The sequence below is a fragment of the Pristis pectinata genome, chromosome 8 (genome assembly GCF_009764475.1).
Source record: "Pristis pectinata isolate sPriPec2 chromosome 8, sPriPec2.1.pri, whole genome shotgun sequence".
Taxonomy (NCBI): Eukaryota; Metazoa; Chordata; class Chondrichthyes; order Rhinopristiformes; family Pristidae; genus Pristis; species Pristis pectinata.
Genome location: NC_067412.1, coordinates 3,736,104 through 3,763,122, shown reverse-complemented (window position 1 = coordinate 3,763,122; position 27,019 = coordinate 3,736,104). Strand labels below are relative to the sequence as shown.

Below are 27,019 nucleotides of genomic sequence, written 5' to 3'. Positions count from 1 at the left end.
TTGGTACATGTGACAACAATAAACTAATAAACCAATTACCAATTAACTTCGAAGATGGGTGTCTATCGAACCTGTGCACCAACGGTCCAAGGTCCTGCACTCACACTCCAAGCTGCACCAGTGACGTCACTTTGCTTTGAATTATTTCACTCCCAGGACAAGGCAGGTGTTCAATGCCCCTGATCTTGGTACCCTGAGAGATCGGTGGTGAATCTTCTATTCAATGTGAGACAGAGGGCCAAGGTGGGCCACTTCAGGGGGCTGCTAATGGTCAACCACGGTGGTGTAGGACTGGAGTCACGTATAGACCACACCAGGACTGAACATGAGAATTAGGAGCAGGAGTTGGCCATATGGTTCCCCATCTGCACCAGAATTCAGCACCATCATGGCTGATAGACTCATAGAGTCATACAGCACAGAAACGGGTCCTTCGGCCCAACTGGTCCATGCCGACCAAGATGCCCATCTAAGCCAGTCCCATTTGCCTGTGTTTGACCCATATCCCTCTGAACCTTTCCTATCCATGGACCTGTCCAAATGTCTTTTAAATGTTGTTAATGTACCTGCCTCAACCACTTCCTCTGGCAGCTCGTTCCATATACTGACCACCCTCTGGGTGAAAAAGTTGCCCCTCAGGTTCCTATTAACCTATCTCTTTAGTTCTTGATTCCCCAACCCTGGGGAAAAGTGTGTGCATTCACCCTATCTATACACATCTATAAGATCACCCCTCAGTCCCCTACGCTCCAAAGAATTAAGTCCCAGCCTGCCCAACCTCGCCCTATAAACTCAGGCTCTCGAGAACTGGCAACGTTCTCATAAATCTTCTCCGCACTCCTTCCAACTTAGTGACATCCTTCCTGTAACCAGGCCACCAAAACTGTACACGATACTCCATGTGCAGCCTCTTCTAGTCAATGATAAACCCCAGGAGGTTGATGGTGGTAAAGGTAATCCCACTCAACGTCAGGAGTAGATGGGCCAACTGTTACAGATGGTCATTGCCTGGTCCCTCGAGTCCTGGCAACATCCTTCCTGCTGAGCTCCTACCTCTGTGTTACCTTCCTGCACCACCCTTACGCCCCTCAATGTGCAGGGTGAACAGTGTCTGAGCCTCCACTGCTGGACCTTCACCACTGCTGATGCAAAGCTGGGAGCTCCTTCCTGCAACCACTGCTGCAGCTGAGAACAGTTACAATAAAGTCAGTCGCTGGAGCTAAATGATTAATGTCCTGATATCGGTACATCGAACGCAGAAGCTGAGAACACTGGAGCAGGAATTTGGCTCCTTCCAACCCTGTGGTTCCATTCTACATCTGCCTCACTCTCCCTCTCTCTTCTATACACCCGCCATCTCCCCTCTGCGCTCCCAGTCCTGATGCAGGGTTTTGAAATGAAACAAGAAGTTGGTGTGAGCTCTGAACAGGGAGAGTAGATCAATACTGCGTGCATCTGAGAAAGAGACTCAGTGAGTACGAAAGAGAAGCTGTAATAAGACAGAGAGAAAGCCGGCCGGCGTGGCGAGGGAGCACGTTGTTCCTGAAGGTCAGCAGTCACCGGATTTGCCAAGAGAGATTCAGCTGAGAGGCTGAGAGTTCCCGTCATGGATAAGCTAAGTCCTCCCATGCCTATGCAGTTTACTGGCAATCTAACTGATAATTGGAAACGCTTCAAACAGCGATTCAACATATATTTAGATGCTAGTGGAGCGGGAGGGAACTGTTATGTTTGTTCTTCATCAAGAGACAAACTTCGCATGGGTTTAACATCTGAACATTTTATTAACCAACACCAGCTGCCTTGCTTTCCCTCTCTTTTTACAGCCGCTTCCTGTCCCACATGTGACCCCTTGCATTGCCCACTGGGAACTGTAGTTCTTTATTATAACTACATAACTACACATAATCACACACTGCAGGGAGGTCATTCACAAGTCCAGGCCGTGGGTCATCGAGGGGTCCACCCAAGCTGACTGCCTGCCCCTCCTTTTCGACTATGTCTGTGCTCAGCTGCCCATAGAAAGGGAGCAGGTGGTGACTGCTGAATCCAGAACTGGTGAGCGTTGGAGGGGCTGGAATGAATCCTGGACAGTGGGCACTGCATTTCAGTCTAAAATTAATCGTGACAGGTACATAAAGTTATTGTTTTTCTTAAACTGCAGAGGCCACAGTGGGCAGGGCCAAGAAAGATTTAATTCCTCCCCACCTCTCTGGGTTCAATCACCAAATAATTCAAAACAGAAGTAATCCTAACAGTCTAAGCAAAGCAATAAAACAATAACTGGTTTTAAAATGCATTTCTTTCAGAAATTAATAAACTCTGCAGACATTCTCAAACGGGTCAAACAATTCTGAAGCTTAACAATCCAATAAAGGCTCCCCTGCTGTTGTACACAAATTAGTTAAAGTTTGTGTTAGAACATCACACAGTACAGCACAGGAACAGACCCTTCAGCCCACCGTGTCTGTGCCGAACACGATGCTGAATTAAACTAAATCCCTTCTGCCTGCACGTGATCCACACCTCTCCATTCCCCGCACATTCATGTGTCTGTCTAACAGCCTCTTCACCACCACCCCTGGCAACCCGTTCCAGGCACCCACCACTCTCTATGTAAAAAAAACTTGCCCCACACATCTCCTTTAAACTTTCCCCCTCTCACCTTAAATGCAAGTCCTCTAGTATTTGACGTTTTCTACCCTGGGAAATGCCAACGCCAGAGAAAACCCAAGTTTGTCAAACCTCTCTTTATAGCTCATACTCTCTAATCCAGGCAGCATCCTGGTGAACCTCTTCTGCACCATCTCCAAAGCCTCCACATCCTTCCTGTAATGGGGTGACCAGAACTGCTCACAATTAAAACCCCATGAATTTACTTTAAATGTATAAATGGATGATAACTGATGATTAAGTAATGGAATAACGATACTTGTTATGAATGTATTAACATCAATGTTCTGTTTTAGAGTGTTTTTTAATGAATAAAGTATATTTTATGATAAAAAAAGACATCTTTTGCCAACCCCTAATTGCCCTCAAGGCGGCGTGGTAAGACACAGACCTCCTGATGAAGCCACACACGAAAAGTTCTTCTCTTCTGATGAAGCTGTTGTGTGGTGTTATCAGGGAGAGGGTTTTAGGTGTAAAACCTAGCCATAAATTCCAGATTCCCCAAGCAGGAGTAAGCATCCTCCCAGTTAGACTAAAAACACCTTCTGTTACACTTGTGGAGCCAAAGATTTGCAGAGAACAGAACATTGTTCTTGGAACGGCGCGGTCACACAGACCGGGGGCAAGAAAGATTTAATTCCTCCCCACCTATCTGGGCTCAGTCGCCAAATAATTCAAAACAGAAATAATCCTAACAGTCTAAGCAAAGAAATAAAACAATAACCGGTTTTAAAATGCATTTCTTTAAGAAATTCAAAACTCAAACTTGTCAAACAATTCTGAAGTTTAACAATCCAACTTCTCTATCCCACATTGTAAAAGTTCCTGGGAATCCGAGCTGCAGGGATTTAGAATGAGGGTGAGGAGGTGTCAGGCAGGGCAAGCACTTATATCCAATGTACCTGTTCAGGTGAGGAGCGGTCTTTCCGTGACGTCGAGCAGTGGGCTCACTGATGCACCTGTTCTGGGAGCGAGTGAGGGCCAGAAACAGCAGGAATAAACATCCACACTTTGTCCCACACGGGGGGGGGGGGGGAACAGAAGAGGGATTGTCCCGTCCCGGATCTTCTAGCTTCTTCCTTTAACCTGAAAGCAACAGGTAACTGGGGACTTGTTCCTCAGGTGGAGAGCGCAAGGACAATTTGCCACACTCGGGTGCTGCTTAAGATCGTGGGCGATGGAGAAATATCAGGCCTGCCTTCCAAATTACAAACTGGCGAACGAACAAGGAACTTCTGTCTTAATCTCCTCTTGCTGACATCAGCAGGTGTCAGGTTAAACCTGCCTGTTCAGCGATTTGCATTTGTATAGCGCCGTTGCCTTGGAAAGACAAGTCCCGGGGCTTTTCACAAAAGCCTTGATTGAGTAAAAGACGAGGAGGTGGTGGGAGAGGAAAATCAGAGAGGGAGGTTTTGTTTTTAATGGATCGAGGGGTCGGACACCATGGAAACAGGTCCTAGGTTCAAGTCAAAGTGGAGTTTATTGTCATCTGCGCAAGTACGTGTGTGCACAGGTGCAATGAAAAACTGACCTGCTGTAGCATCACAGGCACACAGCATCAGAGACACATCATTTACAAGAAAAGCATAAATTAAACATAAATTATACACAATTTTTACAAGAAAGAACACAACTAGAACAAAAAAAAACAAGGTCCATTTTAGTGCAAAGTGGTCTCGGTGTTGCTGTACTGAGGTAGTGATTAGGGTTGTGCCGGTTGGTTCAAGAACCGAATGGTTGAAGGGAAGTAGCTGTTCTTGAACCTGGTGGTGTGGGACTTCAGGCTTCTGTACCTCCTGCCCGATGGGAGCTGTGAGACGATGGCACGGCCCGGATGGTGGGGGTCTTCGATGATGGATGTTGCCTTCTTGAGGCCGCACCTCTTGTAGGTACTGTAAGGTGGATAAGTCTCCAGGGCCTGAGGGAATCCGTCCCAGGATACTGAGGGCGGCAAGGGGGGAGATTGCTGGGGCCTTGATGGAGACCTTTGTAATTTCATTAGCCACAGGCAAGGTGCCAGAAGACTGGAGAACAGTATATGTTATTCCTCTGTTTAAGAAGAACAGGGACAGACCAGGAAATTATAGGCCAGTGAGCCTTACGTCTGTGGTAGGGAAATTATTGGAGAAGATTCTTAGGATTTACTCACATTTGGAAAAGCATGGACTTATTAGGGACAGTCAGCATGGCTTTGTGCGGGGGAGGTCATGTCTAACAAGCGATTTTGTTTTTTGAGGAGGTGACGAAGATCATTGATGAGGATACAGGAGTGAATGTCGTCCTCGTGGACTTTAGTGAACCATTTGGCCTTCATGGGAGGCTGGTCCAGAAGATTAAGGCACAGGGGATCCATGGTGAATTGGTGAGTTGGATCCAAAGTTGGCTTGTCCACAGAGGACAGAGGGTAGTGGTGGAAGGGTGTTCGGTGCCCGGAGTTCCATGACCAGTGGTCTTCCGCAGGGATCAGTGCTGGGACCTCTGTTGTATGTAATATTTATATAAATGATCTGGACAAAAATGTAGGTGGGCTGCTTCGTAAGGCTGCAGATGGCATGAAAATTGGTGGAATTGAGGATAGTGGGAAAGGGTGTCACAGGATACCGTCGGAAATTTGGGTGGAGAAGTGGCAGATGGAGTTTAATCCAGACAAGTGGGAGATGTTGCACTTTGGGAGGTCAAATGCAAGCCAAAAGTATACAGTCAATGGCAGGACCCTTGGGAGCCTTAATGGACAGAGGGATCTTGGGGTGCAAATCTATAGCTCCCTAAAAGTGGCAACCTGTGGATAAGGTGGGAAAGGCAGCGTACGGCATACTTGCCTTCATGGGTTGGGACGTTGAATATAGAAGTCATGTTGCAGCTGTACAAATCTTTGGAGTATTGTGTGCAGTTCTGGTCGCCCCATTACAGGAAGGACGTGGAGGCTCTGGAGAGGGTGCAGAAGAGGTTCACCAGGACGCTGCCTGGATTAGAGGGTATCAGCTATAAGGAGAGGTTGGACAAAGTTGGGTTGTTTTCTCTGAAGCGTCAGAAGCTGAGAGGCGACGTAATTGTATATAACACATTGAGAGGCATAGATGGAGTCTTTTTCCCTGGGTGGGAATGTCAAACAGTACAGATTTAAGGCAGGAGGGAGAAAGTTTAAAGGAAATGTGCAGGGCAAGTTTCTTTAACACAGAGAGTGGTGGGTGCCTGGAACAGGCTGCCTGGGGTGGTGAAAGAAGATATGATAGAGGTGTTTAAGAGGCATTTAGACAGGCCCATGAACAGATGGGGGGTGGGGTACAGAGCTCACTCAGGCAGATGGGATTGGTTGGATTGGCATCATGGTGGGCACAGTCATTGTGGGCCGAAGGGCCTTGTTCTAGCGACATGAATCCCATTTACCTGCATTAGGTCTGTAGCCTTACAGGTCTTGGCGATTCACATACAAGGGAGATTTATTGGGGGAGACATAATGACGGGCACAGGTGGCGTAAATGGGGACCCATTTCCCTTAGATAGGATAAGATTTCTTTATTAGTCACATGTACATTGAAACACACAGTGAAATGCATCTTTTGCGTAGAGTGTTCTGGGGGCAGCCCGCAAGTGTCGCCACACTTCTGGCGCCCACATAGCACCCCCACAACTTCCTAACCCGTACGTCTTTGGAATGTGGGAGGAGACCAGAGCACCCGGAGGAAACCCATGCAGACACGGGGAGAACGTACAAACTCCTCACAGACAGCGGCCGGGATTGAACCCGGGTCGCTGACGCTGTAATAGCGTTACTCTAACCGCTACACTACCGTGCTTGCCAGCAGAGGGTGGGTGTGGGTTTAAAGTGTTTGGAGGAGAGACGAGGAAATATTTTTCACCCAAAGGTCCCGAGTCCTACCTTGGGACCTACAAAACCTCCTTGCCAGTGTCCTTGACCCAATTAGCTGAGGCAACAGGAGAGATACGGAGCCATTGCAGCACAGGAGGAGGTCACTCACACACTGGGTCAATGCCAGCTCTCCGCAGAGCAACCGATTCAGTCCAAACCTCTGGCAGCGAGTCCCAAATCATTCCCACTCTTTGGGTGAAAAGGTCCCTCCCACCCCCACCCCTCTCCCATCCCTGTTCTCTTGCCCAGATCTGTGTCCCCTGCTAGGAAGGATGAGGCTGTGGGGCAGAAGGTCACTCAGGCAGGAGATCCCATGGAGGGTCTGGAACACGAGGATGGGAATTTTGGGCATTAATGTACAGGGAGAGAGATCCCATCGAGGGCAGGGGCGGACGGGACCTGGTGTGGGCTGGGACTGGACCGTGCTGTGTGACTCTGTACCTTGACTGTGACAGCTCTGTCTCAGAGAGCATCGAGCACCATCACCATGTTCCTGCACTTCAGCAGGGACCGGTGGGAGAGAAGGTCCCAGAACAATTGGTAGCGCCGCTGCCCAACAGCTCCAGAGACCCGAGTTCGATCCCGACCTCCGACGCTGTCGGTGTGGAGTTTGCACGTTCTCCCTGTGACCGCGCGGCTTCCTCTGGGTGCTCCGGTTTCACAGAACAGTACAGGCCCTTCGGCCCACCATGTTGTGCTGACCCATAGGAACACTTCCTGCATGATCAATCTCGCCCTTCCCTCCTGCCCAGCCCACATCCCCCGGCGTGGGTGAGGGGTGGACTCTGTGGGCAGCTGATGGGAATGTGGGAAGAATGGGATCAGTGTGGGATTGGTGTAGGTGGGAGGTTAGCACGGACTCGATGGGCCAAAGGGCATGCTTCCGTGCTGTATCACTCTACGGCAATTCATCATCGGTGTGAGAGTGTGTGTGAGGGAGTGAGGGTGAGTGAGGGAGGGAGTGAGTGAGGGACCGTATTTCACAGTTGTGGCAACTTTAATTAGCCGACGTTTCCAGAGATTGCACGAACAGAGCTGGTTTTCTTCAGTTATCTGGAGGTCTGCGGGAGTTTGCGGTCATTTCCTGACGCAGTTCCCGCCAGTGACGGATCCACACTGGCGCTTGCACTCTGGTCCCAGCCCCGAGGTGCCAGCCCACCGTGCCCGGAGTGTGTAGGAACATGGGAACAAGTGGCAGGAAACTTGGTCACAGGTGGGATTTAAGTAGAGGGAGGAAGAGAGTGGGGGGGGGGGGAATTCCAGAGCTTCGGAAAACTAAAACTGCAACAAAAAACGAGCCCCAGAGGAGGACCTCAGCGAGTCGAGCAGCATCTGTAGGGGTGGGGGGGGGGGGGGGGAAGGACGGTCGGGGTCTCAGCTGCCGACCCTGCACCAGGACTGAGTGTGTGGGGGGGGGGGGGGGGGAGAGACAGCCGGTATAACGAGGTGAGGGGGAGGGGTGAGGCAGGGGCTGCGAGGTGATGGGTGGATCCAGATGTAGGAGGGAGATGGTGGGCAGGCAGAGCCGGGAGTGGGAGGGGTATTGGTGTTGGTTTATTATTGTCACTTGTACCGAGGTTCAGTGAAAAACTTGTCTTGCAAACCAATCGTACAGGTCAATTCATTACACAGTGCAGTTACATTGAGTCAGTACAGAGTGCATTGAGGTAGCACAGGTAAAAACAGTAACAGTACAGAGTAAAGTGTCACAGCTACAGAGAAAAGGGGGAGGAGAGGAGAGGAGGGAAAGTGATAAATCTCCCTGGATTATAGAACCTAGAACATTACAGAACATTACAGGCCCTTCGGCCCACAACGTTGTGCCGACATTTTATCCTGCTCTAAGATCTATCTAACCCTTCCCTCCCACATAGCCCTCCATTTCTCTATCATTCATGTGCCTATCTAAGAGTCTCTTAAATGTCCCTAATGCATCTGTCCCCACAACCTCTGCCGGCAGTGCGTTCCACGCCCCCACCACTCTCTGTGTAAAAAACTTACCCCTGACATCGCCCTTATACCGTCCTCCAATCACCTTAAAATTATGTCCCCTCGTGTTAGCCATTGTCGCCCTGGGAGAAAGTCTCTGACTGTCCACTCGATCTATGCCTCTTATCATCTCGTACACCTCTATCAAGTCACCTCTCATCCTCCTCCTCTCCAAAGAGAAAAGCCCCAGCTCGCTCAACCTATCCTCATGAGACATGCTCTCCAATCCAGGCAGCATCCTGGTAAATCTCCTCTGCACCCTCTCTAAAGCTTCCACATCCTTCTTATAATGAGGCGACCAGAACTGGACACAATACTCCAAGTTTGGTCTAACCAGAGGTCTATAGAGCTGCAACATTACCGGCTCTTGAACCCTACCCCGAACAATGAAGGCTGGGGGGAGTGAGAGAACATGGGTAGAAGTGGATCAGAAGGAGCAGGAAAGGTGTACCTGAAACTGGAAAATGCAACGTTCATTCCTTTGGCGCGTACACTACCCAGGCAGAACATAAGGCGATGTTCTTCCAGCTGGAATCTGTAACAACAACAAAGCAGCTGGAAGAACTCAGCCTGTCAAGCAGCATCTGCGGAAAGAGAAACCAGTTAACGCCAGGGGTCAGGGAACGTCGACTGGTTTCTCCCTCCACAGATGCTGCTTGACTGGCTGAGTCCTTCCAGCTTTTTCTCTTTGGTTGCGGGATCAAGGATCCAGGCAGCTGAAGGTGCAGCCGCACAGAGTGGGGAGATTAAATCTGGGGAACAGCTGAGAGGACAGAGGGAGAAGGTCTGGTAAGTCTTCAGTCTGTGTAGCGGTTAGCGTGACGCTATTACAGCGCCAGCGGCCCGGGTTCAATTCCCGCCACTGTCTGTAAGGAGTTTGTACGTTCTCCCCGTGTCTGCGTGGGTTTCCTCCGGGTGCTCCGGTTTCCTCCCACGTTCCAAAGACGTACAGGTTAGGAAGTTGTGGGCACGCTATGTTGGCGCCAGAAGTGTGGCGACACTTGTGGGCTGCCCCCAGAACACTCCACGCAAAAAGATGCATTTCACTGTGTGTTTCCATGTACGTGTGACTAATAAAGAAATCTTATCTTAATTGCACAGACAGATCCGAATTTAAAAATTGACAGAGATTAACGCAAGAAGGTCAACAGCATCCTCAAATGTAAGGAAAGTTTATTAGTTTAGGTTCAGTAAGTGTGAGCCCTGTATCACCCCTCAGCATCACTTAATCCCTCTCCAGTTTAAAATGAATTCCTATAAAATTAAAACATTTCATGTCAGGAATGTAAAGTATTAAACATTTAATGTTGCTTCTTGTGTTAAATTGTGCAGTTTGCATTGAGGTGGTTTCAATGATGACATTCAGAGTTCTTCACCCTATGTAAGGCCAACAAGAAACACGTTTTTTTTACGACTGAAAGAGGTTGTAAAAACTCCCTAAAACGGCTGCTCCAGAACTTTGGAACAGCACGAGACGGGCTGATGAACCACTGCCGTTCGTCGGATTAAGGCGGAGGTCTGTGTCTGTGCTGAGGCATGGGGTTACAATCCCACCCACCCTTCGTTCATTGGAACCCCAGCTCCTCCCAGCTACGGAACCGGAGCGAGAATTGTCCGTCCCATAAGTTGCCCCGGACCCCTGTCCCAACTCCCGCCGAAACACAACGGGGGGGGGGGGGGGGGGAACGACGATAACACCCACTCTCCCGCACATACGCCAGCGAGTGCACACAGTTGCACATGCAGACACACGGATCCACACAACTGCAGGGTTACACGCACAGAGGACTGCAGATGCCGGAATCTGGAGCAAGAATTCAGCGGGTCAGGCAGCGGCTGTCGGGGAGGAGGGATGGTTAACATTTCGGGTCAGGACTGAGGGTGTAGAGGGGAGATGGTCAGTCTGAACAGGTGAGGGGGGGGGGGGCTGAGGCGAGGACTGGTGGGTGGAACCGGGGGAGAGAGGGGGGACGGAGGGAGGGAGGGAGGGAGGGGGGGGGGAAGAGGGGGGCCCTCACCTGGCTACATCTGCCCCATCATCCCATCATCCCCCACCTCTTCACACCAAACATCTCTCGCCTGCACCCTCAGCTCTGAAGCAGGGTCCGGAGGTGGAACGTCGACCGTCCCCTCTGCCCCCACAGACGCTGCCCGACCCGCTGACCTCCCCAGCGGCCAGGCGTCCTTGTTTCTCTGCGTGGGTTTGCAGAGACGTACGCTGGCGCACGCGGTTCTCGGAGACTCCAGGACGATCGCCTGCTCCGCCCCGGCCACCTGAAGACCCAGGGTTGGGGGTGGGGGCAACAGAGAGAGAGCAGGGAGGCAGGGAGAGCCCAGCCCCACAGGCAAAGGGGGGAGGAGCAGGCGGGGGGGTGGGGGGAGCTCCAATCAGAAGAAATCCTTGAGGTGCGATCTCAGCCATGTAAAAGGCTGCCCCACCACGGGGTGGGTTTACGTACACCGGGGTTTCTGGGGGGGGGGTGGGGGGGGTCCGCCGGTGTGCGCTCTGCGCAGGGACCACCCTACACAGGGGTCAGCACAAACACTGCATCGTCCAGCACGTAGTGCTCGTTGTACAGGTCCCCCTCACACAGGTAGGGCAGGCGGCTGAATGACTCGACGGCGAAGCCCGCCCGGGCGAAGACATCCCGGCTGAAGCTGGTCACCTGCTGCTCCCACGTGTCTCCAGACACGTCCAGCTGCTCCGAGGGGCGCTCCCATTTCCCGCCTGCAAGACAAGAGAGCGCCGTGACCATAAATGCACCACCGCCTCCCCGCCATCTTCTCGCAGCTCCCGTCGTGCAGGAGGTACAGAAGCCTGAAGTCCCACACCACCAGGTTCAGGAACAGCTACTTCCCTTCAACCATTCGGTTCTTGAACCGACCGGCACAACCCTAACCCCACCTCAGCAACGGAGCACTGCAGACCACCTCTCGCACTGCCGTAGACTTGTCTCTGTGTCTTTGTTTTGCACCATCTTTTTCTTCACTGTCTGGTATAATTTATCTATAATTTATGGCCTGTGTGTTATCTGAATCATGTATTTTTCAAGTTCCAATTTATTGCCCTATGCATACATAAACAGGCTAAAGAAATTTGCCATGGCCCCGTCGACCCTCACCAATCGATGACACAGCTACCCCACACAATGTGCAAACAGTTACACCAACACCTCCACTGTACTTGTACACCACACACACAGAGTAGCAAATACAATCCACGGACAGCCTTAGCACACACAGTCCACACTATCTACCCACACACAGAGGATCCACACATTGACTCAAGACATCAGGGGCCAGTGACGAGCTATCACATGCAAATCACTGCAGTCTCAGACAAGTTCAGCTCCCTGCAACAGCTCTCAGAGAGAAGGAAGTCATTTTGCAACGAGGAACTTGCATGCGGAGCTCTCTTGCGGAGCACAGCACCCTGGAACCATGGTGCTCGGACTGCGAGTTACAAAGTTCCTCTTCTTTTTACTTCAGGGCATCGCCCTCCGCTCAGCAGGTGAGAACTCCCTCCGTCCATTCCCCTCACTCCCCTCTCCCCTGTGAGCAGTCCCTGGGCAGGTGGGAACACCCTTTGGATCCCTCGCCCTTTCTGGGTAAGAGCCTAGGCTGGAGCTGAACACGGTGTCAGCCCGGAGACAACACCGTCAGCGAAGGTCCACAAGTTCTACAACAGGTAGCTGCAATGATGTTGATGGTTCCCAGCTCAGGGCCCGTAACCTGAGGATTAACAAGGATTCACTCTGTGTCTAACCCGTGCCCCGGGAGCGTGTGACGGGACGGTGCGGAGGGAGCTTCGCTCTGTGTCCGACCCCGGGAGCGTGTGACGGGACGGTGCGGAGGGAGCTTCGCTCTGTGTCCGACCCCGGGAGCGTGTGACGGGACGGTGAGGAGGGAGCTTCGCTCTGTGTCCGACCCCGGGAGCGTGTGACGGGACGGTGCGGAGGGAGCTTCGCTCTGTGTCCGACCCCGGGAGCGTGTGACGGGACGGTGCGGAGGGAGCTTCGCTCTGTGTCCGACCCCGGGAGCGTGTGACGGGACGGTGCGGAGGGAGCTTCGCTCTGAGTCCGACCCCGGGAGCGTGTGACGGGACGGTGCGGAGGGAGCTTCGCTCGGCGTCCGACCCCGGGAGCGTGTGACGGGACGGTGCGGAGGGAGCTTCGCCCTGCGTCCGACCCCGGGAGCGTGTGACGGGACGGTGCGGAGGGAGCTTCGCCCTGCGTCCGACCCCGGGAGCGTGTGACGGGACGGTGTCGAGGGAGCTTCACTCTGTGTCTAATTATTGCAAGACTTGCCTGGAACTGATGCCTCTCAATTCTGCCCTCATTCAGTAGAACGTTTAACAGTGTCCAGTGGATATAATGGGACCGGGGCAATACTGAATTAAGGAAAGCCCTTTTGATGATACCTCGGATAAACATTGTTAGTAGTACATTACCTTGGCAATGACAAGCTGATTCTGCAACTGAATGAGTCTTCCTGGCACTGTTAGTCCCAGCACACAGTAACAGGGCAGGGAATATTTCAGAGAGAGTTTGTAAAACTCATCAAATATTCTTCCTCTTTATGTCAAAATCTAATCAACCTCTTTAGTGAAATAATGAGTTAAATTGTAGTTTGCTTGCTCTTGCTAGCAGGAATTAATGGTATTGAGTCATCCCTTGTGGTTTTCATCAACTCTTAAACAGCCAGTTTCAATAGCGCTGGATAACTGGGATGTATCCCAAAAACCAGATCAGGAAGATAAAGGATCCTGGACTGTCAATTGCAATGATTTCTGGAACACAAATATTTCAGCGGGAGCCAGGTGTGAAGTTGAGAAAAGGTAAAAATTGGATCCAAATTACCTGGGGAGATTGGAATTAAAACACGAAGTAATGCAAAATCTGGGAGATGGTTTGACTCCAAGGATAACCACTGTGCTCTGCTCTAGCTGTTAATCAACATCTGGTAAAAACCTTGCGCTAACTATATTTGAGATAAAAAAGCGACGAGTAAAATTATTACTTCTGCACCATTCTTCCTCAATTGCCCAAGACTGTACTATTAATATACAATATCACGCACTGCTGAGAACTGTGCAGAGAATTTCATAACCTCCTGATCTCAAAAAGCCACTGCCTTCCTGAAAAAGCACCAAGCAAACAAAAACCGCCTTTAGCCCCACGTGACGAGGTCCGGTCACGTACCACAGCCGTCTCCAAGTGGTCCTGCAACTGTTGCTTGGTTATTCAGCAGCAGAATGCAATCCCATTCCCCACTTCCTCACTGAATGTAGCACTGTTGGGGGGGGGAGATGCTATTTTAACCTCCTCAGCACGGACTGGGATCTGTTCATCTGTAGACACAAGGTCCCTACTCACTGGGCTGTGGGAGTGTCCTCACTGGTAAATTGTGTCCTTGCTCTGGGCAAATGTAACCAGCTACAAACTCCTCTCCACAGAGTCAGCACTTAAACACTTGAATGTAAAAGTAACTGGATATGTAAGGGTTAATAATGTTATTGCTTCAACCATGGTGTGACTATAGTTACGACTGCAAGATGTGCAGGTGCTTGGGAGTGCTCGGGTCATATCTTGTTTTGCTAACAGTTTGCTGCAAGCAACTGCCCAAGTACGTGCAACTTCACATGTAGGCATCTGTGGGTTAAGTATAAAAGGAGGGACACAAACATGAAAATCTCTGAGTGGGGATCAGTACAGAGCTCGGGTTACACTGCTTACTCTTTCTCTGTATCCCTCACTCCCACTAGCTTTAAATAATAAAGCGCTTATTGTACACTCCTTGGTTCTGCTGTTGTCTATTACAGCACAGACTGACTTCCACATGAGTACATAATAAAACCAGTTTCCAGTACCTTTCCTTAACCTCAAGCGCAAATGTTTGTAGGATTCTGTTTGAAACGTTTACTGGGCAACCCCCTTGTCTAGTTGGAAACTTCTGTCACCCTATCTTGCATTGGAACAGCCCATTAACCCCACCTCACCGGCACAAAGACTTGCTCACACTTCTTGTTCATCTGTGGAGACAATCAACACGGGATAATCCAACTCCAAACCCAACTCCATCCATCCCAATCCAAGACAACACAATCCCTACCCAACTCAAGAGAACCCAAACCCAACACACACAAAATACAACCCCACTAACCCAAGCCTAAGGACTACAACTCAATCTAAGGCATCCCATCCCAGCAGTACAGAAAGCAGAAGGGTCCCCTTTCGATGACCCCGTGTAGCATGACATTGTGGAGCTCAGGTTAGACAATAGACAATAGGAGCAGAAGTAGACCATTCGGCCCTTTGCGTCTGCACCGCCATTTTGAGATCATGGCTGATCCTCAACAATCAATATCCTGTTCCTGCCTTGTCCCCATATCCCTTGATTCCCCTATCTATAAGAAACCTATCTAGCTCCTTCTTGAAAGTGCCCAGAGAAATGGCCTCCACTGCCCTCTGAGGCAGTGCATTCCACAAATTCACAACCCTCTGGTTAGAAGAGTCAAGGATGCCACTATAAAAGAACAAGCAACAAAGGTCCAACATCTCATCAAAGCCAGAGAACAAACATCCTCTCACGGATTCCCCCTCCCGCCATCTCCCAAATCTCTCCCTTCAAGTGACATCAAATCCAAGAGCCTCCATCACAGAAAAGAAACAAAATGTTGTTCATATCTCTGAGACACAAAAAATTCTGCAGATGCTGGAATCTGGAGCCACACACAAAAAGTGCTGGAGGAACTCAGGAGGTCAGGCAGCATCTATGGAGGGAAATGAACAGTCGATGTTTTGGGCTGAGGCCCTCAGAAGTGGAAAGGAAGACGGCTGAAGCCAGAATTAAAAGGTGGGGGAGGAGCACATGTAGGCAGGGGATAGGCGAGTCACATCTCCACAAGGTTTAACTCTTCTCCCCTTGAGAACGTAGTTGGGGGTCTGCTCTGTTACCACAGACCCTCTGCTGAGGATATCTGGTTGGGAACTCTCAGGAGTTAGACAGGTCGGGGTGTGTGTTCAGAGGGGAATCTGCAGGTGGTGGTGTTCTAGCGTACCTGCTCCCCGTCAGTGCAGTAGTCGTGGGTTTGAGAGTTGCCGTCAGACAGAGCAGCCTGGATAAGAGTTTGTAGCTGGTGTGCGCTGCCGCCACTGTGTGCTGGTGGTGGCACCAGTGATTGTTCAAGCTGGTGGACATGGTGTTAATTGAGGAGCTGCTTCTTTCTGGGCTGCCGTTGAGCTTCCTGAGAGTTAACGGAACTGCTCCCACCCAGGCAAGTGGAGAGTGATCCTTCAAACTTGGGGTGTCAGGGGGCGAATCACTCACTGCAGGACCCCCAGCTCTGACCTGCTCTCGTGGGCACAGTATTTATGTGGCTGGTCCAGATGAACTTCTATAGTAACACAGCACAGAAACAGGCCCTTCGGCCCAACTGGTCTATGCTGACCAAGGTGCCCACCTAAGCTAGTCCCATTTGGCCCATATCCCTCTAAACCTTTCCTACCCATGTTTTATCCAAATGGCTTTTAAATGTTATTATTGTACCTGCATCACCCACTTCCTCTGGCAGCTCGTTCCATATACTCACCACCCTCTGTGTGAAGAAGTTGCCCCTCAGGTCCCTTTTAAATCTCTCCCCTCTCACCTTAAACCCATGCCCTCTAGTCTTTGATTCCTTTTCCCAAGGAAAAAAAAACTGTGCACATTCACCATATCTATGCCCCTCATGATTTTATAAACCTCTGTAAAGTCGCCCCTCATTCTCCTACGCTCCAAGGAACAAAGTCCCAGCCTGCCCCACCTCTCCCTGTAAACTCAGGCTCTCGAGAACTGGCAACGTTCTCATAAATCTTCTCCGCACTCCTTCCAACTTAGTGACGTCCTTCCTGTAACCGGGCGACCAAAACTGTACACGATACTCCATGTGCAGCCTCTTCTAGTCAATGATAAACCCCAGGAGGTTGATGGTGGTAAAGGTAATCCCACTCAACGTCAGGAGTAGATGGGCAGGCACGGTAGTGCAGCGGTTAGCGAAACGCTATGACAGCACCAGCGACCCGGGTTCAATTCCGGCCACTGTCTGTCAGGAGTTTGTCTGTTCTCCCCGTGTCTGCGTGGGTTTCCTCCGGGTGCTCCGGTTTCCTCCCACATTCCAAAGACATACGGGTTAGGAAGTTGTGGGCATGGTATGTTGGCGCCAGAAGCGTGGCGACACTTGCGGGCTGCCCCCCAGAACACTCTACGCAAAAGATGCATTTCACTGTGTTTCAATGTACATGTGACTAATAAAGAAATCTTATCTTATAGATGGTATCGGTAAATTGGTTTATTATTGTCACTTGTACCGAGGTACAGTGAAAAACTTGTCTTGCATACCGATCGTACAGGTCAATTCATTACACAGCGCAGTTACATTGAGTTAGTACAGAGTGCATTGAGGTAGTACAAATAAAAACAATAACAGTACAGAGTAAAGTGTCACAGCTACAGAGAAAGTGCAGTGCAGGTAGACAATAAGGTGCAAGGTCACAACAAGGTAGACTGTGAGGTCAAGAAGTGGACCAACTGTTACAGACCTCGATGCACTGTGTAATGAATTGTAATGAATGTGTAATGAACTCGGTACAAGTGACGATAATAAACCAATTCCTGATACTTAGTACTTTGTGCCCAGCTGGTGTGAAGGGCCTGTTCAGTGGTGTGTTTAACATCTGCAGCTCAGAAGCAAGGAGCAATCAAACAACAATATTTCCTCCCAACAGGCATGGACACCCAGAACTGCACTGTAACAGTCAACCAGGTTCCTCTTGTAGTTCACCCACTGGCCAACAACCTGACCATCGCCTGTAGTTTCACCGCTCTCCACTGTACGGGCTCCCCTGAGGTCATGTGGTTCCACATCCGTGGCAACAGGTCAAGGAGCCTGTGCCCGAGAGCCTGCGGGAACGTGGGGACCCCCGGTAAGTTTCACCTGGAGGGCCCGATTCACACTGGCAACGCAAACCTGGCCATCCAGCAGGTGTCGCAGGAGGACAACGGCGTCTACTACTGCGGCGTGGCGTTCCGTGCATCCCGCTCGCACAAGTCCAGGCAAATGGGGAGCGGCACGACACTGAGGGTCGGAGGTCAGTCACGGGTTCGACCTTGAACTCTGACACAGCAACCCCACTAGTGACAGAGCACTGCGTTCACACAACTGCATGCCACAGAACTCTGTACAGTGTGTAAAACCTAGAAAGCCCCATCACCCAGTCACAGAGCAGGGAAACAAGCCCTTCGGCCCATCAAGGGCAAACTGACCACCCATTTACACCAAATCCTACATTAATCCCATTGTTCATTTTACTCACCTCCCCCACAGATTCTGCCCCTCACCGACACACTGGGGGCAATTAACCCTCCATCCCGCGTGTCTCAGGGACGTGGGAGGAAACCGGAGCCCCCGGGGGAAACCCACCCAGTCACCGGGAGAACGTGCAAACTCGACACAGACGGCGTCCGAGGTCAGGATCGAACCCGGGCATCTGGCGCTGTGAGGCAGCGGCCCTACCCGCCGCACCACTGCGCACCCTCTGCAACACCCCCCCCCCCCCCATACTCAGCCTCTATTTGTGAGGTCTCTGTGCCCTTGTTGCAAGGTGCACTGTGGTCCGCAGCGTCGGAGACATGGCTGGGATTTCTGAACAGCTGCCTGTACACCAGACTGAGCAAGGTTTTCAGTGTGCATCTCCTTACACTGACCTTGCAAATCACATGTACCTCCTGAGAAGAAACAGGCTTTTTCTCCCCCATTCAGTCTCAGGAAGGTAAATAACCATCTGAACAGATTATTGATCAGTGGAACAAAAATCCCACAATGGAGAGGATGTCACTGACACACACCAAGCTATAGGGAACAACGCAATGTTCTGTCACATGCTACAGAAAAGCAGGGCCACATCTAAATTGTGAGTAAGCTTCAAAACAAAAAGAATAAAATTGTGCTTGACTTATAGACAAGACCAAGTTGCCAAGAAAAAAAATTACATGCTGGTAACTGTAGTAATTTGCAACGGTCAGCAAGTTCAGGGGTGAGATACAGCTTAAAACATGCCTGCCATAATTACTTAAAATAAAGGTTTATAAAATCAAGAGGCGCGTCGATAAGGTGGACGGTCACAGTATTTTCCCCAGGGTAGGGGAGTCTAAAACCAGAGGGCGTAGGTTTAAGGTGAGAGGGGAAAGATTTAAAGGGGACCTGAGGGGCAGGTTTTCTCACACAGGGGGAAGTGGGTATGTGGAACGAGCTGCCAGTGGTAGAGGGTACAACTACAATACTTAGAAGATATTTGGACAGGTACATGGACAGGAAAGGTTTAGAGGGATATGGGAAAAACACAGGGAAATAGAAGCTTAGATAGGCATCTTGGTCAGCACGGACAAGTTGGACCGAAGGGCCTGTTTCCGTGCTGTATGACTGTGAATCTACATTATGGTGTTAAATCTATTCTTGCCTCAGTAACGACTGCCTTTTTCGATTGGTGACCTGCAGTCCTCTGCTCCAACCCAGCGATGAGGTTGCTTTGGTTTGGTTTGAGGCATCTTCTACAGGAACAGGTGGGTCCAGGGTAAGGGAGTGGGAGGGGAGAGGGCAAGACCCCAGCTGCAGCTGAGAGCTGGAACAGGGATCCCAAGAGCAACCAGGAGGGGAGCCAGGGCCCCCGAGATCGCACAGGTGAGCCGCCCCAGTTTGGGATCCACAGTTCCTGCAATATCCCAATTTTAGGCGCAGCCTTGCATAAAGCAAGTTCGAGGGATTGCAGCAGACACAAGATCCAAGAGGATCGCACAACAGGAAACAGCAGCGAACCGATGACAAGAATATAAGGAATAGGAGCTGGAGGAGGCCATCTGGCCCGTCGAGGCTGCTCCGCCACTCAATAGGATCATGGCTGATCTGGCCGTGGACTCAGCTCCATCTACCTGCCTTTTCCCCATAACCCTTAATTCCCCTACTGTGCAAAAATCTAACTGTGTCTTAAATATATTTAACAAGGTAGCCTCCACTGCTTCCCTGGGAAGAGAATTCCAGATTCACTGCTCTCTGGGAAAAGCATTTTCTCCTCATCTCCATCCTAAATCTACTCCCCTGAATCTTGAGGCTATGTCCCCTAGTTCTAGTCTCACCTACCAGTGGAAACAACCTTCCTGCCTCGATCTCATCGATCCCTTTCATAATTTTATATGTGTCTAAGATCCCCTCTCATTCTTCTGACTTCCAGTGAGTGTAGTCCCAGACAACTCCATCTCTCCTCATAGGCTAACCCCCTCATCTCCGGAATCAACCTGGTGAACCTCCTCTGCGCTGCCTCCAAAGCCAGTATATCTTTCCTCAAGTAAGGAGACCAGAACTGCACACAGTACTCCAGGTGCGGCCTCACCAGTACCCCGTACAGTTGCAGCGTAACCTCCCTGCTCTTAATTTCAATCCCTCCAGCAATGAAGGCCAACATTTCATTTGCCTTCCTGATAACCTGTTGCACCTGCAAACCAACCTTTTGCGATTCATGCACAAGCACTCCCGAGTCCCTCTGCACAACAGCATGCTGCAATCTTTCACTATTTAAATAATAATCTGATCCTTTATTTTCCCTTCCAAAGTGGATGATCTCGCATTTACTAACATTGTACTCCATCTGCCAGACCCTTGCCCACTCACTTAACCTATCTATATCTCTCTGCAGACTCTCTGCATCCTCTGCGCAATTTGCTTTCCCAATCAGCTTAGCATCATCAGCAAACTTAGATACGCTGCACTCGGTCCCCTCTTCCAAATCGTTAATGTACATCGTGAACAGTTGTGGGCCCAGCACCGACCCCTGCGGCACCCCGCTCACCACTGATTGCCAACCAGAGAAACACTCATTTATCCCAACTCTCTGCCTTCTATTGGTTAACCAATCCTCTATCCACGCTAATACATTCCCCCCAACTCCATGCATCCTGATCTGATGGATAAGTCTTTTATGCGGCACCTCATCGAACACCTTCTGGAAATCCAAGTGTACAACATCCACCTGTTCCCCTCTATCCACTGCGCTCATTATATCCTCAAAGAACTCCAGTAAGTTTGTCAAACAGGACCTGCCCTTCCTGAATCCAGGCTGTGTCTGCCTGACAGAACCACAAGGCATTAAAGATACAAGTGGGTCCACCAGGGCGGACTTGATAGGGGCCATCATTGTAGGATTGTCGCCAATTCATCTTATAGGGAATTCAGGAGAAACGTCTTTCCTGTTGGAATGTGGAACTCTCTCCCACATGGAGTAGCACAGAACAGAGTTAGGAGATGGACTGGTCAGTGTGAGTGTTCTGGGTGGAACAGAGGAGGGTGGGGAGAGACAGAGGGACCAACAGCTTAATACTGTGCTGTAAATTTGGAGAGACCCCTCAGTTCTTGGTTCAGGTGAGAAATTCGGGGATGGTCAGAGCAGCAGAAACTACAAAGCAATGATTACTCGGGCTCAGCAACTTGTGTAAAGCACCAGCATGGATTCACCAGCGGAGATCTGTTTATTGCAGGTGACAGGAGGTTGAATCTGTGGCTTCAGTCAGCACTGCTCACCATCCTGTCCCTCTATGCCCTCTGCATCACCATCAACCTCGCGGTGAGTAGCTGCTAGCTTGAGTGAGAAGTGCACGGCAGACATGAGTAGGGAACTCGGGAGGAACAGGGAGGTTTCTGTCTGGGATTCTAGAATACTTATTAACTATTTTACTTGGATGAGGATGTGGAAGGAAGGGTTAGGAAGCTTACTGACGATACAAAGGTTGGTGGTGGTGGTGTGGATAGTGTGGAAGGTTGCTGTAGATTACAACAGGATATTGATAGGATGCAGAGCTGGGCTGAGAAGTGGCAGATGGAGATCAACCTGGATAAGTGTAAAGTGATGCACTTCGGGAGATCGAATTTGAAGGAAGAACACAAGGTTAATGGCAGGACTCTTAGCAGTGTGGAGGAACAGAGCGATCTTGGGGTCCACGTCCACAGATCCCTCAAGGTTGCCACGCAGGTTGATAGGGTTGTTAAGAAGGCGTATGGAGTGTTGGCCTTCATTAGTCGGGGTATTGAGTTCAAGAGCCGCGAGGTGATGTTGCAGCTCTGTAGAACTCTGGTCAGACCACACTTGGAGTATTGTGTTCAGTTCTGGTCACCTCATTATAGAAAGGATGTGGAAGCTTTAGAGAGGGTGCAGAGGAGATTTACCAGGATGCTGCCTAGATTGGAGAGCATATCATATGAGGATAGGTTGAGTGAGCTAGGGCTTTTCTCTTTGGAGAGGAGGAGGATGAGAGGTGACCTGGTAGAGGTGTACAAGATGATAAGAGGCATAGATCGAGTGGACAGTCAGAGACTTTTTCCCAGGGTGAAACTGGCTCACACGAGGGGACAGAATTTTAAGGCGATTGGAGAAAGGTATAAGGGGGATGTCAGGGGTAAGTTGTTGTTGTTTGTTTATTTATTTATTTTACACAGAGAGTGGTGGGTGTGTGGAACGCTCTGCCGGCAGAGGTTGTCGGGGCAGATACATTAGGGACATTTAAGAGACTCTTAGATAGACACGTGAATGATAGAGAAATGGGGGGCTATGTGGGAGGGAAAGGTTAGATAGATCTTAGAGCAGGACAAAATGTCGGCACAACATCGTGGGCCAAAGGGCCTGTACTATGCTGTGGTGTTCTACGTTCTATGTTCGAATGTCCTCGGTTCCCTGAGCAAACCGTTGACAGGGATTTAACACAACGTGCGGCGGTGAGAGACTCAGACCGTGGCCCTTCCCCGCAGCGGTTACACCCAACCTCCGTGTGTCTCCCAGCCCAGAGGTCCAAACATTCACTGCTCTCTTGCTGAGGAAACTTCTCAGCTCAGTGCTGCGTGGCTGACCCTTTACATTAAGGCAGTGAGCCCAGGTTCTAGAAACCACAGCCTGGGAAACATCAACCCTGTGTCTATGCCCTCAAGTCCCGCGAGAAGTTGTAGGTTTTTACAAGATCATTAAACTCAGCCACACATCATCCTCACCAATCCACATGGGTTTCCTCGCCCTTGGTCGACCCTTCCTACCCCCTTCCCCTACTTAGCTCCACCTGCCAATCACCTCCCTCCTCGCCCGTATCCACCCATCACCTACCAGCCCCTGCCTCACCCCTCCACACTGGCCACGTCCCCTCTACACTCTCAGTCCTGACGCAGAGTCACGACCCGAAACATCAACTGTCCATTTCCTCCCTCACAGATGCTGCCTGACCCGCTGACTTCCTCCAGCGGATTGTATGTTGCTCCAGATTCCAGCATCTACAGGCCCTCATGTCTCCAGAGTACAAATCCACTCTGGATTATCTCTCCTCACGAGAGAAAGCTCTGATCCCAGGAATTAATTTGGTGTAACTTCACTGCACTGTCTCTATTGCTCCGTCAGTAGGGAGGCCAGATCCTGCACACAATATCCCAGGTCTGGGATCTCCAGGTGTCTACCTAATGGGAGCGAGACGTCTCTCCGCTTGGACTCAAACGCTCCTGCATTAGAAGCCAACATACCATCCGCCCTACAAATAGCTGCCCTTAAACTCTCAGTGCACAAGGTCACTCAGTCCCTCGAACGCCACCCACTGTGCTGTGATCTACAAAAAGGGCAAGCAATGGGAGTCTGGGATTTGAGCCGGGCTTGTTCAAGGATTAGGGAAGGTGGGATGTGCAGCCTCCACATCATCTGCTCCTCTGTTTCTCTGCAGCAAACCATCAGGTCGACGACGAGGGTCGACCTGCTCCATCGAAACCCCAGCAGCATCGTAAGTTACCCTTGTGTACCTGGCCTCCTGTGACCCCTGCTCACAACCATCCGTGTCGGTTCCTGCTCTCGCCCCCAGCCCTCCGGTCCGACCGTGGGGGCGGGGGGGGGGGTGGAATCCCACTCCCATCCACCGACCCGGGCACAGACACCATCCCGACTGCCGCTGCGGAGGGAGTGCACCACTGCCGGAGGGGGAGGGTGCACCCTGGTGGGATGGAAGGTGGGGTTTTGAAGAGAAGCAGTTCAGCCCCAGTCCTGGGCTGGTGCTAACCCTGCAGCAAAGGTCAGTCCAACACCCTGTCAGTGGGGTGGCTGCTTGTGGGGTCTTGCTGTGCGGCTGGGTTTCCCTCAGTACCACAGTGACCACTGCTTCCGAAGGGGCGGCCTGGCCTGCAACTCGACAAGACATGCTGAGGCGCCATAGAGACATCTTGCTTTGCCCCATAACCCCTCACCCCTCCTCAATCCTCACCCCCCCCTCAACCCCGGCCCCCCTTCTCTCCTGCCTCTCCCTCCCATTTCTCTCTTCCCACTGCTCTGGCATTCTCCACACTTCCCACCACCATATTCTCTCTCTCCTGAGCCCCTCTCCCCCCTACTCTGACTGCCCCTCTCTCCCCCACCCCCGAGTCCCTGTCCCTCCCCCTCTCCCCTGCCCTTCCTCTCTCCCCCTTGACTTTCTCTCCTACTCCCCCCCCCAGCACCACTGACCATCTCTCTCTCTCTCCCCCCCCCCACCGCCCACAGCCAGACGAGGAACAGAAGAGCCGTGCTCTGCAGGCCCTCTCCCGCGAGCTCAACTGCAAGTTCCGCAAGGGCAACCGGACCACCTGCTCCGTAAGTACGAGACCCCCTCTCCTCCCCGGGAACACCCCCTCCCAAACAGCGCTGTAGCAACCCCTGCCTGCCCACTGCTTCTGTCAGCCAGCTGTCAGACCATAGGGGGTGGAGGGCTCAGACCCACGTCGTGGGATGTGGGGTCCCTGCACCGGGGCTCCCCTCGCAGGTTGGGGTCAATCACCCAGTACCTTCGGTCAGGCAGACCCCACCATCCATTGGCGCTGACTGGGAGAGGGGTCATGTGCAAGGACAAAGTTGTTCTGACCACCTTCCCTCCTCTTCATTCCAACCGCCCACTACTTCCCCTCCTCTCTCTCTCTCTCTCCCCTCACTGATCCTTTCCCCTACACCCACTACCTGCTCCCCTCCCCTCACTGTCCTCCATTCCCCTCCCTCCCCCCACTGCCCCGTTCTCCCCCTGGGACTTACAGCCACACTGGAACACGGGGAACGTGGCCCCGCTTTAACCCCCACCCTAGAATGAAGGGGGAGCTTTCACCCGCTCGCCAAGCCAGGGGACATCTCCAACAGCCTCTCTCGTGTCCTCTCACCTTCAGAGGCCACCACAGAGCAGCGGCGCTGCAGGTGACGACTCCATCTATCAAAACGTGTGAAGCTCTGTCCAATGGACAACCAGGAGACGACCGGACCAGTCAAGGAAGGGCCAGACGGGCTGGAGGTCAGTGACTTCTCCGCCTCCCCCTCCGCCGAGGACTCCTGGGAAGTCATGGCGTTGCCTCGGGCAACCACCAGCTGAACGTGGGCCTGTACCTGAGGGCCATTAAATGTGACAGCTGCCCCCCCCCCCCCACAAAAAAAGGTTGAAGGTCAGAACAGTCGATGGTAGACCCTGACGTCTGTTTCCGCAGTTACCTGCCCACAGGTAGGAGGGGCAGTACATCAGGTCCCACGGGAAGCCTCATGTACCACCACAACATCACCCAAGGCATAGCTGCCCACTCATAGAACACTACAGCACAGTACTGGCCCTTCGGCCCACAATGTTGTCCGACATTTTATCCTGCTCTAAGATCTATCTAACCCTTCTCTCCCACATAGCCCTCCATTTCTCTATCATTCATGTGTCTATCTAAGAGTCTCTTAAATGTCCCTAATGTATCTGCCCCCACAACCTCTGCCGGCAGTGCGTTCCACGCCCCCACCACTCTCTGTGTAAAAAAACTTACCCCTGACATCCCCCTTATACCTTCCTCCAACCACTTTAAAATTATGTCCCCTCATGTTAACCATTTTTGCCCTGGGAGAAAGTCTCTGACTGTCCACTCGATCTATGCCTCTTATCATCTTGTACACCTCTATCAAGTCACCTCTCATCCTCCTCCTCTCCAAGGAGAAAAGCCCCAGCTCACTCAACCTATCCTCATAAGACATGCTCTCCAATTCAGGCAGCATCCTGGTAAATCTCCTCTGCGCCCTCTCTAAAGCTTCCTATAATGAGGCGACCAGAACTGGACACAATACTCCAAGTGTGGTCTAACCAGAGTTCTATAGAGCTGCAACGTCACCTCGCGGCTCTTGAACTCAATCCCCCGACTAATGAAGGCCAACACTCCATATGGTTTCTTAACCACCCTATCGACCTGCGTGGCAACCTTGAGGGATCTATGGACGTGAACCCCAAGATCTCTCTGTTCCTCCACACTGCTAAGAGTCCTGCCATTAACCTTGTATTCTGCCTTCAAATTCGATCTCCTGAAGTGTATCACTTCAATTAGCTCCCCCCACCCACCAGCCTGATGAAACACTCCCTCCCACCCTCACATGCTAGACCGAAGGCACCTCCCAAACCCACCACCTCGGAGACCACAAATCAGACATATGGGAACACCACCAGTTGCAGATTCCCCTCCAGGTCACAAACCATCCTGACCTGGGACTACACCCTCGCTGGGTCCCAAGTCCCGAGAGCCCCTCCCCTTCACCACCACGGGAGCCCCTTCACCAGAAGGATGGCAGTGGCACACCCCCCCCCCCCCCCCCACCTTCGAGGGGGCAGCTAACAACAGGGAGCGTCTGTACAACGATAGCCAATGCTTCGAGAGACATTCAGCAACAGCGGCCATCTCCTGACCACACCCCGCCATGGCCCATGGGCAGATGACATCACTTCTTGCTTCCCCGGTGGATAATTGGGGCGGGTCTTCGCTGGACGCCGATCCGCAGCTAGATTCGTCGCCAGCGCAGCCCAGGGAATACCGACACGGAGGGAGAGACACCCCGGATCACGCTCACCAAACAGCTGGCGAGGCCCCAGCTGCCAAGGATGCCACTGGCACTGAACATCCGTCAATGGCTTAGCAATTGCCCCAGAACCGGAAAAAAATTGTGCAAAAGATCAAGCTTATTAAAATAATTAAAGATTAACATAAAAAAACCTTTTGAACTGACTTAATCAAATCAAATGAAATAGCTTCAGGTAACTTGCTCCCAGCAGTTGAAAGGTCCCATTGATTTGAACGGCCCCCCTGCACCATTGGCAGGTATAACCCAGTCAGTGTCCGGGGAACAGACACCACATCCCCGGAGGGGGAAGCCTGCAGAGGTGAGAGGCCACTGGACTGCCCGGCAATAACAAGGAATAAATGGACACAACCTGTTCATAGGTATTTCAGGGAACCTCCCGAACAAAAAAGCCAAACTGCTGGAGGGACTCAGCGGGTCAGGCAGCATCCGTGGAGGGAAGTGGGCGGCGGACGTTTCGGGTCGAGACCCTTCGTCGGGACTGAAAGGGTAGAGGGGAGGTGGTCGGTATAAAGAGGTGAGGGGAAGGGCTGGGGCAAGGGCTGGCAGG

At 51.4% G+C, this 27,019-nt stretch overlaps 3 protein-coding genes across 7 annotated transcripts in view; 1 reads left to right on the top strand and 2 right to left on the bottom strand.

The window, feature by feature from the left end:
* LOC127573208 (otoancorin-like) overlaps nucleotides 1–10,955 on the bottom strand; it is an 80,703-nt gene extending 69,748 nt beyond the window's left edge. The window contains exon 1 of the mRNA XM_052021209.1: nucleotides 10,613–10,955. Within this exon, the coding sequence (XP_051877169.1) occupies nucleotides 10,613–10,955 (343 nt within the window). The remainder of the gene's footprint in view (nucleotides 1–10,612) is intronic.
* Nucleotides 9,695–27,019, bottom strand: part of mettl9 (methyltransferase like 9) — a 31,591-nt gene continuing 14,266 nt past the window's right edge. Inside the window, exon 5 of the mRNA XM_052022523.1 lies at nucleotides 9,695–11,261. Within this exon, the coding sequence (XP_051878483.1) occupies nucleotides 11,056–11,261 (206 nt within the window). The 3' untranslated portion in view covers nucleotides 9,695–11,055. The remainder of the gene's footprint in view (nucleotides 11,262–27,019) is intronic.
* On the top strand, nucleotides 11,923–26,604 carry si:ch211-139g16.8 (immunoglobulin superfamily member 6). Of its 5 annotated transcripts, none has more exons than XM_052022525.1 (6): nucleotides 11,923–12,044; nucleotides 17,299–17,661; nucleotides 21,098–21,183; nucleotides 23,309–23,365; nucleotides 24,119–24,204; nucleotides 24,765–26,604. In XM_052022525.1, the coding sequence occupies exons 1-6, from the start codon at nucleotides 11,975–11,977 to the stop codon at nucleotides 24,892–24,894; spliced, it is 792 nt and encodes a 263-aa protein (XP_051878485.1). In that variant the 5' UTR covers nucleotides 11,923–11,974; the 3' UTR covers nucleotides 24,895–26,604. The 5 variants fall into 5 exon arrangements, with proteins under 5 accessions (XP_051878485.1, XP_051878488.1, XP_051878484.1 ...); XM_052022528.1 differs by lacking the exon at nucleotides 11,923–12,044 and adding an exon at nucleotides 13,156–13,370 and having other exon boundaries at nucleotides 17,299–17,496; XM_052022524.1 differs by lacking the exon at nucleotides 11,923–12,044 and adding an exon at nucleotides 13,156–13,370.